General features: G+C 35.9%; 1 protein-coding gene across 1 annotated transcript in view; it reads right to left on the reverse strand.

Moving 5' to 3' along the window:
- MALRD1 (MAM and LDL receptor class A domain containing 1) overlaps positions 1-12,326 on the reverse strand; it is a 228,689-nt gene that overhangs the window by 66,856 nt on the left and 149,507 nt on the right. Inside the window, exons 30-32 of the mRNA XM_088524317.1 lie at positions 10,997-11,125; positions 8,277-8,432; positions 1,476-1,633 (exon numbers count right to left, since the gene is read on the reverse strand). Of these exons, the coding sequence (XP_088380443.1) occupies positions 1,476-1,633; positions 8,277-8,432; positions 10,997-11,125 (443 nt within the window). The remainder of the gene's footprint in view (positions 1-1,475; positions 1,634-8,276; positions 8,433-10,996; positions 11,126-12,326) is intronic.

Consider the following 12,326-nt stretch of genomic DNA (forward strand, 5'->3'; position numbering starts at 1 on the left):
TGAGCGAAGCTTTAATACTTGCTGCTTGGTCTTTCTCCAAGATATCGTTGCAAGCTAGTTCATTTGTAGTCCCTGTGTGAACTGCATTCTTTAGCAAATTCGATTTCCCTGTTTTAAAATCATGACTCAGTTCTAACTCTCCACAGCATGTTCTCTGTGTTAAAGATTTCTGAATTCTTTTTTCTCAGTTTCTATTTCATTTTGGGGCTGAAAAGAATGTATTTACTTTTGAACATCAGGGAATATAAAACACAGTCTCAATGAATTAGATGCTAGAGACAAAACTAAGGTGTAAACTTGCTGACAAACTATAGTTTAAATAAGTTAGAGAAAAGGTGGAATGGGGTAATATAATTCTGCAACTGAATTTTAGGGGAAACTTTTTCAGCCCGCGGACAGTCAAGCAGCGGCACATATTGACCCGAGAGCATGTGTATCCTTGGAAATCCTAAAGAATCCATTGGATAAAGCCCGGAGCAGCCTGGTCTGATCTCATAGTTGATCCTGTTTTGAGCAGGTGGTTGGACTAGAGACACCCTGAAGGCCTGTCTGACCTGAACTGTACTACAACCCTATGAAACTGTAGTCAAAATCCTTTTCAATTGGGTGTATATGAAGTGGAGAAACAGACAAAAGCTAAACAGAATCAGTATAGAACTAGTGGTCCAAATTTCCTTACTTCTGCTACTGGTTCAAGACAAAACAAACAAAGAAAAAACCCTGCACATTTTCAATATAGACTAATTTGATTCAGGAGGCTGATGCTACATACGAAGTTTTATATTCTGTCGCATGTAGTAAAAATGACATCACCTGCATTTTCACATACGTATGGTGAATTGCTGAATTTAACAAACTGCCACACATAGGAGGCAGAGCTCAGACCACTAAATGATTGACTATCTAACATGACGTCTGTTCAGCAAGCCGTATAAAATGAGTTGTCTGCCAAAGGTTCACATCACTCCTTGGGCTTTTACTAGGTGCATAACAATTTAAAATTGGTCCATTAAGGAGGCTTGGAAAACATCAAGAAGACAATTTCATGGAAGCTTGACATGTACTTGTTCGTATGAGTAAATGTGTTATTTCTGATTATTTTAATTAAACACATTCTGTGCACAGTGACATTAATATGTTTAAAGCCTCTCTTTTTTAAAAAAATATGACTTTTTAAATTTTATATTGGAAACTGCCCCTGTTTTATGTTAAATGCTGATGGAAAAACTATGCTGGTGTTCAATAGTTTTAAGTATAATAAAAACATATACCAATAGACAAATATGCTATGCTGACTTTTACATATGTAGTAAAATGATTTTCAGTGAATCTGGACTAGAGGGAAATTTTCACCATTGATCTGGTCAGGAGTAAAATTGTATACAGGTGTAACCAGCAGTGAAATTATGATGAAGTACAGCTAGTATTACCTTTGAGATTCTAGACAAAAAAATGGATCATTTAATGGAACTTACCTTTAAGACTCCTGTTTGTCTAGAAGGAAATAGCCAGAACCAGAACCGAACTCTACAGACTCCAAGGCTGGCAGGGAAGAACCTAGCAGTAATTATCCTTGCTCTGTTTCCTTCCTTCTGGGCAGATGAGTTTACATACAAAAAACTATGTCCTTTACCTTAATAAAAAGATTTAAAGAAAAGACAGTTTTTTAGTGCTACTGCATACATTGCAGCATAAGATGATACTGGTGCAGATACTGGTATTTATAATGACATACAAATCTTCAACTTTGGTGGTACAAAGATCTTCCATGCTAATATATTTTTTTTTTGAGTACAATATTCATATAACCTTCCTCATAGCTTAAACTTCCTTTTTGCCCTTGTGTAACTACTTGATTCATATTTTAATAAATCTTTTAAGCACTGTGGACACGAAGACACTCTAAAGATTAGTTTGAAGGACTGCACTGCAGTAGCCAGGGCACCTTTGCTGCTTTGCTGCTCCCCAGGAAAATTCCCAGTTGTGCAGCATGGCAGTGGAGAACACACCTGAGCCATGACAGTCTGTAAGCAGTCCAGGATATCCATGTTTTCCACTGTTCTTTGGGAAAGTCAGGTAATCTCCACACAATAATCAGGCTCAGAAATGAAGCTTTAGGTGAGCTTCTCACTCCTTTACAAGCAGCAGGCTTCACAATGGCTGAGACTTTGCTTTACCTAACTAAATATGCTGCTACTGAGGTAGGTGAGGAAGGTATGCATTTTATCTAAGTTAAGTGCACTCTCAGGGCTCCCTCTGCTTTTCCAACTCTGGGCTCTTTTTACTCACAATAGGTTTAGAGAAGCGTTGAGAGCATCGACCCACTCAGGAGTGGTCATGAGTCTACTACTGGTGAGGATCAAGCTGTGGCAGCAATATTGTTGGCTTCAACAGATAAAATAGCATAAGTCAGCTGCAGCTGTGCCAGAGGTACTGTCAAGAGGTACTGCAGGCAGCTACTGACGCTCTGAGCTCAAACATTGCAGGTTTGGGTAGCCTGGCACGGCTTCTTCATATGGCTTGACTGGCCATGTCAAAAGAAGACGGTAGAACACATTTTTTATCCAAATGCCAATGGGAGGGAGGACAGAGAAGACACTTTATTCATGCCAGCCCGTTTAGGTGGTTCTGCTGTAGTGAGGTAGGCTCTAATCATGGCCACACAGGGAGTCTTTAGACTGAAACGCTGAATGACGGCCTTCCTGGTAGACATCCTAGCTCATAAGAGGGATGAGTGTCTTGTGTGTGTTGCAGAGCTCTTGCAGAGCCATACTTAGTGTGCTTGAAGGTATATACCTGAGATACCTGAAATAATGTACCTACATTTTAGTGACCACATTTTTAAAAAGATACTCAAAAAATTAAAGGTTGGGAAAATACAAGGTCTTTATACCCCAAAGGATGAGATTAACAACTACCCATTTTAGCATATTAGAAGGAAAACTAAGAATTAATTTGATAATATTTTACGTATCTTTTCAGTAAGGAATCTGCCAATGTAACAAAAAACGATGACTAAAAGGAAAAGACAGTCTATCACTCTTCAGTTCTTCAAATGAAGTTTTAACACTTTGTTTAAAAATCTCACAATTAACAAGAGTAAACATGCTAATCACCAACAATGAAAGTGATTTACTTTTGATCTCTTGAAAATGCCAAACCTAGAATGTCTTTCTGGAAGGCATTTTAGATGAACATAGGTAGACAGGCAAAATAGAGAATCAACTGGTTAAATTAAATAGTATTCCAAAAGTCAGACAATTAGTTCTCTCTGTAAAAAGTTGTACGTATTCCTAATCGTACATATAACAGAATTACTAAGCTTTATTTCAGAAAGAACTTTTGATTAAGGGAGCTCTTTCAAAGCCTTAATTTCAAACTTTTGAAACAGCTCCACTGTTCAGGTAAGAGAAGTTTCTGGGGACAGTGTTGAAGAAGGTTAGGTCTTAATCTCCTCAGGAAGAATAAATTTAGAATTTTTAATCTAAGGAATGTATCCTAATTCTTCTTTTCAGACACACAAGACGTAAGAATCATAGATGTAGTCTGGTGAACTCTTCTAAACTTTTCTATAAATAGCTGATAAACAAGTAATATATCCAAAGAAAGACTGGTTCTTTGCAGATTAGATTATTTTCAGACTTTTGTTTGTTTGTTTGTTTGTTTTGTTTTATTAGTAGATGTTAATGAATGTTTGGTAAACATTCCCTTGGAGGGAGATATTGAATTTTGATCTACTACATATGGAATGAGTTCTGAACTAATGCATTATAGGCTAGTCTGGTGTGGCTGAGCCTCTCTCTCTCCACGGAGACTTACTTTTTTTTATAGAATTATTCGTAATGGCACCAGAAAAAGTTAACTAACAACCCCTGGATACAAGGCACTAAAAGAGAGAATCCTTGATCAAAAGACTAATGATGAACACTGCTTTTCACTTTTCGGTGCATAAAGGAGGTAGCAATCACAGTGCTGTTACAAATATAGAAAGTAATTAAAAAACACCAAAGATGAATCGGCCATTTAGACTTTTAATAAAACTTTTATCAGAAATGTAGTTAATGGCTTACCTAATTATATACTTGTTTCCTTATTATTTATTTTGACACATACTTTGAGCCCTGGAAATTCTTAGTAATTAGGTTGCAAGTAAGACTTTGAGGAAAAGCAAAACCCCAAAACTGCTCACTGTTATCTTACTTCAGGATTTGAACTCACTGTGGCTGAGGTCAAAATATCAAAACTTATTTCCAATCTGAAGTAAGCTACATTTATTTATACCTGAAACTGAATTTTAGGCCTTTCACTCACAAAGTGAATCTATGTAGTGGGTTTTCAAACTGCTATCCAACATGCCAACATTACAGACCTGCAAATGATCGCTTTTTCAGTGAGACTTATACAATTTGAATCTCTATCTGAGGAAATGTATGACTGTCACTTCCCTGAATTTGGACAATTTGCAAATTGTAATGATTATCATGGAAATGCTCTTATTTTCTCTTGCAGTCTTTGCAGCAACACTATTCAAGATGATGTTTTAAGGTTATGTTATCTGGATATCATGTTATGCCTCAAGCTTTTTGAAGAAATATGCGAACTTTCTCAGGTGAGAAAAAGCTATTTGAGAGACTATAACGACAGGGATATACTATATTCCACATAAATAGAATGCTTACAAACTTCTCATAAAAATGGAAAACTAAGGTTCCTGGCTCCATATCATGGTAGGTGTTAAATAAGTTCGCTTTGTCATTTGCCCAGAGATTTTGATTGATCAACTATGTCCCCTAAATATTTAAATAGCTCATGGATAGTGTGGCAAAAGTTTGGAAGCATTTTATTTTTCAGGAAAAATTTAGAAGTGTGAGTTGGATAAGTTACATTGTGACAGAGGTTTAAGTGGATAAAGAAATTATTGTTCATTGCTCAAAGCTTTTGCATTCAAATTGTAGACCTTATTATCTCCTAGACAGTATACAAGTGCAATGTGTTAGTTTTGTTAACTGGGTGCAAACCTTTTGCGTATGAACATTTCTGTCCATTTGAAATCCATCACCCTAATTTACATTGTGCCAAATGAGAAAAAATTGGAATCCTCCACACAAAGTTGTGTCTTTGTACTTAGTGTACAAAGTTGGTATAATATTACTGGCTTCATTATATTGCTATACTTGCACACATGGACTGTGCCATGAATGCATACATGTAATAACTAGAGAAATTAATTTAGAATACGAAGGGATTGGCTTTGGATTAGGAAGAAGCTGAGAGATACTCCTGGATGTTACAGGCAGTCAGTATCTGGACTGTTGACAATTCTGATGAGTTATTCATTATTTTTCCGTAGCTAATGTGAATATTTCCTGCCCAGTTAATTTACAAGTTATTTACAAGTCTAGCTTTGCTCTAATTCTGGTTTCCTTTTTTCTTTTTTTTTTTTAATTAACTTTATTTTTAGTATTAATTCTGGATAATTTCACAAAAGTGAGGAACCACCAATTAAATGAGAGAAACTGATACAGAAAATCACACAAAATTTCCCCAAAGAGCCAAGTGTTAGAGCTTGTTGTTCTGTTAACATGGTGCATGAAAGGAGCACCAGGGAAGCACATCAAATTAATGATTTACAAGAGACAGTTTGCCTGGGAGAGATATTATACTTTCTACTTGTTTGTCTCTCCCCTTCTAGAAGGAAAGTTACTGAACTGCTACATTCATGGTCCAGAATAGCATAGAAGATAATACAGATAGCGATTTGCTAGAAAATGAGAAACTGATTTGTAGCAGATAAGCAGTACTCTCATCATCAGGTGAGCAGTTCCTGCGCAAGGAGCAGGATACTCTAAAGGAAAAGGAGATATAAATGCACAGGACAGAAACTGCTCCAGTCAACCTGTGACGGGATGCCCCTATATGCTCATTTGAGAAACTTAAAATACCAAAAAGGAGCCAACCACACGGAAATCATGTTAGTCACAGATTTAAGAGAAAGAAAGTAGATATTGATACCTTCCACACTGAACAGAATTATTTTTTGTTATTTTTCAATTTAATATTTAAATTTTTCATCTAATTAGATGAAAATTACGAGGGTTCTTAACCATTAAAATGGTAAGATTCTGGAACAAGCTTCTGGAAAAAAAAAAAAAGGTAAACACTTTTTGAAAAAAGATTTTTACATTTATGAAGGAAATTAAATTCCAAGGTAGCATTATAGCCTGCTGTCTGCATAACACTGATAAGTGTAATTGTCTATCAATATATTTTGGTTTTGTAACAGTCAATAGGCATTCTGCTAACAGTATGGCTATAATATCTTGTAGAGACATGCTAATACAGGAAACATTTCTTCTGAACTAATGAACTTTAAGGTACCACACATGTTCACTGTTACTCGGTCATCCTTTAAGGACCAGTGTATACGATTGCACATTTCTCTACAACTCATCAGGATTACATCAAACATCAGGAAAAGTAGATTATCAAAATGTTGACAAGGAGCAGAGCACCATCATGGCTAGTTACATTTTTAGAGAGTTCAGCTCTTGCAGTCAGACTTTCTGTACAGAAGAAATTTATCATGCACACTGTAGTACTATTTGCAGACATCAAGAATACTGAGACCCAACACACAAGCTTTCAGATATGTATTCCACTTGAATCCAGGAATTCTGTAAGAAGCAACCAAAATGCTACCTCACAGGCAATGAAAATGAATTGGTGGGGACTGGGAGAAGATAATAAAAAAAAAAAAGAAAAGAAAAAAAAAAGAAAAAAAAAAGAAAAAAAGCAGAGTCCTCGGAAGAGCTGGTTCTAAAATGTCAGTTAGGGTTAAATGATTTTTAAAAGTGTAAAGAAACTACCCATTCTAAGCTTTAAAAGCTGCTTGGTTTGTACTAGCTGTAGAACTTTTTGAAGATAGAACATAGAAATTATTCCATTTCAATCTGAATTTGGGAAAAATAACTGAAAGAAGAAAATTGGCAATTACATGTTACTCTGGTAAGTCAGTCCCTGAGCTCCACCTCAGGGATTTTATCAAGTCAACTTGCACTGGAAAGCATCTTCTCACAGATCTAGACATGAAATAAAATGAGAACCAGGAAATCTGTTCCTTTAACTTCTTCTCTTTTGTATAAACCATTAAAAGACCAAGTGCTGAGGCCTGGCCTGCTCTGTTTCCCTTATTCATGGCACTCCACCTGAACATGCACAGAATAGCAGTCAGCAGATGTCTTAGCAGCAGCAAGATACAAATGTATGGTTTCATGTGGGTTCAAAGTGACACTAGAAACAGAAAGCAGGTACTTTTGTGGTGCTGCCTATAAGGACACCCACCATGCAGCACGGCTTTCTGCAGATTGACTGCAATGCAGTCAGGGTTTTCGGACAGTCTCATTCAAGTTGCTGCTGAACATAAACTCTACATTGCATGCTCAGGTAAATGATGAGAAGTGGGTAGCAGAAATGCTACTATTTGTACCTCTGTTCATCCAAATGTTTGCTGCCATTTAGCGGAGCATGGATTTACCATTGCAGCATGTCTGAGAAAGACCTAATAGAAAGTCTTAGCGACCCATATCTATCACCAAATACATCCCATTTACTGTATTAAAAATTAATTTCTGTAGTTCTAAAAAAGTCTAATTGACAGCAGTTACATGGATTTTCAAAGTTAGTGTATTTGCAGAGTATGCTGTGCTGTTTTAAAAGGCATCTTCCCAGATGTGATGATTGATTAGTATCTTTATATTTAGCAACCCATTGTTTAGGAAATGACTAAATAAATGCACAAGCTAAAGTGGAGAATAAAGAATGATATAATCAGGACCACTTTGAAAAGAGCAATCTATAAAATTACACTACTGCTGAAGCAATGATTAAAAAGGTTGATAATAGGCTACTCTGCCAGGCTATTTGGTGTCATATTCACAGAAAACTAGCGGTTATCAATAGTTTAAATGACAAGACTCAATACATAAAAATTTCAATACAGTTCTGCATTTTTTGGGGGGGAGGTGATATCCATCCTCTATTGTAATTTTAATATAAAAGAGTATATTCTAAATGCTTGCAGGAACTTTAAATGTTGCAATTATCTTCATTATCTGTGCTAATTTTTCATTATCATATGTATTCATATATAGTAACCTCAACTGAGCCCATTGAGATTTGCCATTTATCTTCACTACTCTACAGAATATTCTCATGGTGTTTTATAAGTTGGTCAATATTTCATTTTCCCAAAGCTGATGTAGCATATATTCTAATACCTGGTGTATGGTCAGCATCAGGACCTGTTTGCCCAGTGACAGCATTGTTGTTAATATTCCAGTCAAAATCATCACTAGAGTCTTGTGTTAATCCACATACAGTAGTCCATTCCTGTGATTCAAAGTTGCAACTTCCAGGAATACTTGTATAGTAACCTAAAAATACATCAAGAAGCAAATTAGTGTCTTAGCTCTCGAATCTAAGAGACTATAATGAACGTATCTTGAATACTTTTCTTGCATGGAAAGGATTCCCTTCGGCTATGTTGTTATAAATACATGCCTATGTAAATTTTCACAGTGCAGATTACTTCAATTTTGGTTATTATTCAAGGTGAATGATCAAAAAAATCCCAGAACAATGTCTGGTAAACATTTTTTTATGAACTTCATTGGATCACTCTTGTGAGGGTTAAGTATACATCGCCTTCCTGAGTGACCACAAATTGCACATAAAAATGAGTCACCCCTGTTGACCTGTTTTTCCATAAAATAAAAAGTCACCTTAGGAGAAGCGCCAATGAATAACATATGTAACACATAATGCTAGGAGAAGGATCTGTATGTTAGTGCTGTCTGTAAATTAGTCTTTGGGAATCATGGAAGAAAATATAAATACATGAATTATTCATATTGATGCAGTGTTAGAAGGGTTAAATAGCCCTAAAAAAAGGCCTAACTCCACCACTAAAAGGCTTCACATGAAGGTGCTGTAAAAAATGAAACTGGAATCTCAGCGGCAAGTACAATTATCTAATAAAATCAAATGCATTTAGATTTTATAAAGCAATTCATAATGTATTGCCTGACTTCAGAAAATTTACTCTAGTAACAGTGCATTCGGAATGCAGTTAATAAGGAATATTTATGAACAGTATTTACAGAATTGCTGAAGTCACCTGACATTTCTGCGCCTGAAGGTTACTTTTTATTTTGGATGCAAACAGAACAGAAACAGATTTTTGGATGCAAAATCTATTTAGAAGAGATGAGAATGGATTGTTTCATTTATCTGAAAAAATGCTTTTATTTCAATAATTCAAGAACTGCTGTAGATGGTTCATCAACAGTAAAGCTTGCTATTAATCAAAGCTGGGTGTATAACTGACTACATTTCATGAAAAATTGAAAATGCTTTCACATGTGTTTTTTCACCTCAGTACTTCCAATGGCTTTCTGAAAGAAAATGGAAATTTTGCAAGATTGGATTGAATGAAGCATACAATAAGTAATTTCTGTGAGTTTGTTTAGGAAAAAAAAAAGTTCCAGCAGCCCATGTGGATACAGTTCATTTTATGCAGTCTCTTGTATCTTGCACAGAGGAATTATTCCTGAGTAGATAATGGCCCATGGATTTCTTTGGAGCTATGCTGATCTACAACTATAATAGAATATGAATCAGCTCCAGACCTTGAACTGACAGCAAAGGAGAAAACTGAGGACAATGTGCCCCTAACCAAGCTTATGGGGGCAGGTGAGAATATGAAAGACTTTTCCTGTGTCTATTCCATCCTCTTTTGGGATTAAGTGGGTCTTACTGCCTCTTGCTCAAAAGACAAGGTTGAAAGAGATTTCCGTATTTAGACTGAAGCAATTGTTCATATTTTGTAAAGTTCTCATGCTTCTTAAGTAAACCTTGGCTTTCTGATTAAGAGGATCTACTTTATAATTGCAAATGTGCTAAAGGCCAACATCAAGGATTGGTGCATTTCAGTAGTGTACTTCAATAGTGCCAGTATTGTATTGATGCACTAGTGATGCATTTACTTTTTCTGTATAACAAAATAATTTTTGATCATATATGCACTATAATCCAATGTGGTCCTGTGGCTTCATGATTAAGAATTTGACACAGAGACATATATGAGCTATTTAGTTTTCCTTCTCTAAAAGTCTGGTCTGGAAAGTGACTGTAAATAAACAGAGAACTGGAGTTGCAGCAAGGACATAATATTTTTGATTTCATATCAACATTTACTTTTGAATTTTGAATGTGAATTGTAAATCTTGTTAGCTTGATCAGGATTTTAAAAACTGAGTTGTCTACTTCCATCTCAAACAGTGTTAGTAAAGAATTCCTGCAGGCAAATTTTGTCTTAATCCTCATTGGAATTACAAAGATATAAACAAACTACATGTTTTTCCAACTGCTCTTCAATAGTATAGTAGAAAATAAACAAATAAACCAACTCACACCTTCTTGATATTTTGCAGTATCAGCAAGACCAATGAAAAATGAATATACAATACTGACAAGACAAGGCTAATCTGAAGGGAAAGGCATACCTGTTTTTACACGATCACTTTTTATAGCAGAACTGCTTCTAAATGCTACTATCATTTGCTTATTTAGCTTTTTACATTCAATACTGACAGCTCAAAATGCTTTCAAATTGGAAAATTATTTTAAATTTCTTCTAATAATTAATTTATATTGTAACAGACGGATTTTTTTCCTTTTAAAAAAATCTTCTAATCCTTTTCCTGTGTATGCTTCACTTTTGTGGAGTGATTTAGTGACTAAATCATTCTAGAGTATTTTTGTGCAGTATGTGTCTCTCAGAATCAAAAAATGTCAGATTTTCTGTGTTGGGGGATCAGACAACCTGTATGAAATTATCTTCTGTTGTGCAGCTGCCCGAATGCAACTAAAATCCACTGCAGAATTTAAAGCTATCATTTTAATTGGAGTTTTTATTAATACACAAAGAGATACTTACCACAGTCAGCTTCATCTGACAGGTCTTCACAGTCCGGTTTATAGTCACAGACAAACTGAGACTCTATGCAATTCTTGTTCCAGCACACAAAATCAGTGAGTGCAGGGCATTCCCTTGGATTCTCTCCAACTGAAAAGCAGCAGGATATTTAAATCAATATTGGGATTTAATAAAAGCATGCTCTTTTTTTATTTGTTTAGTCATTATATAACATCACTTCAGTGACTTACTGCTTCCAACAGATGCTATTTGTTCCTACTTTTTTAATGGTACATTATGTGTGCCTTGACTACTGTATTGGCCTCACAGAAACCTTTGGAGGAGGCGTGGAGTCCTGCTTCAAGGGCTATGGTGCAGGACATCTTGTTAGTCTTAGTTAGTAGTCAACACCAAGGACGGCAGTGCAGGTGTCCTATCAGCAGACAAAGCAAAAGCAACTGTACGGCTGCTACGTGACCATTGGCTTATTTAGTAACTGTGTTTGCCATACTTGTAGACAAATAAGGTATTGTATCCGCTATAGTACAGTATATAAGTGAATCTGTTCCTTCGCAAGTTGCAATGGGGGGGTTACATTAGCGTGACTTTTCCCCTAGTTAATCTGTTGCACACACCACATAAAATAGGATCTGCGAGATGTTCAAAGCAGACTGGCCAAGGGCTTTATTCCAATTATAGACGATATCACTTGGAAAACAGGAATATTTTGAACTATGAGAAATTATTGCAATACTTTTGTATTATAAACTTCTAAAGCCTTTATAAGATATAAAACATTTTTTAAGTTCATTGAAAATTCTGCAGACAATGTTTTAGCCATCCAGAAATTCCTCTCACGCTATTTAAGACAGGAATCTGTTTTACAACAAGAATTTTTGTCACCTCTGAAAGTGACTAAAAACAGTGAATCTGTTTTACAGCAAGAATTTTTGTCACCTCTGAAAGTGACTAAAAACAGTGACCAAAAATGAAAGCTGTTTGGTAACCTGCACATGGAGCAGGGACACCCAGCCACCTTTGAACTTTCAGGCTGTAAAGAAGAAGAGATAACTCATTTGGAGCTGTTCAGAGCACTGGGTGGGTAACTCTGGTTAGCACTAGTTAGAACAGGTCTGATGATTGATAGTTCTAAAGCCAACATTTAAAACATACCCCAATAACCTAAGCTTGCTTTTCAGTCTAGAGCTCCAGGCAGTGCACTGAGACATGACTTCAAACATGACTGAAATTGAACATATCACTAAACACTGTCTGTGCAGAACAGTAACAGTACACCTTGATATTTATCTTTGCAGAGGCCAAAACTTTCAGCAGGAGGTGTTATTGATGT

Source organism: Tinamus guttatus, unplaced genomic scaffold (assembly GCF_059628265.1).
Source record: "Tinamus guttatus ecotype Peru unplaced genomic scaffold, ASM5962826v1 Tinamus_guttatus_pri_ptg000209l, whole genome shotgun sequence".
In the NCBI taxonomy this organism is placed as follows: Eukaryota; Metazoa; Chordata; class Aves; order Tinamiformes; family Tinamidae; genus Tinamus; species Tinamus guttatus.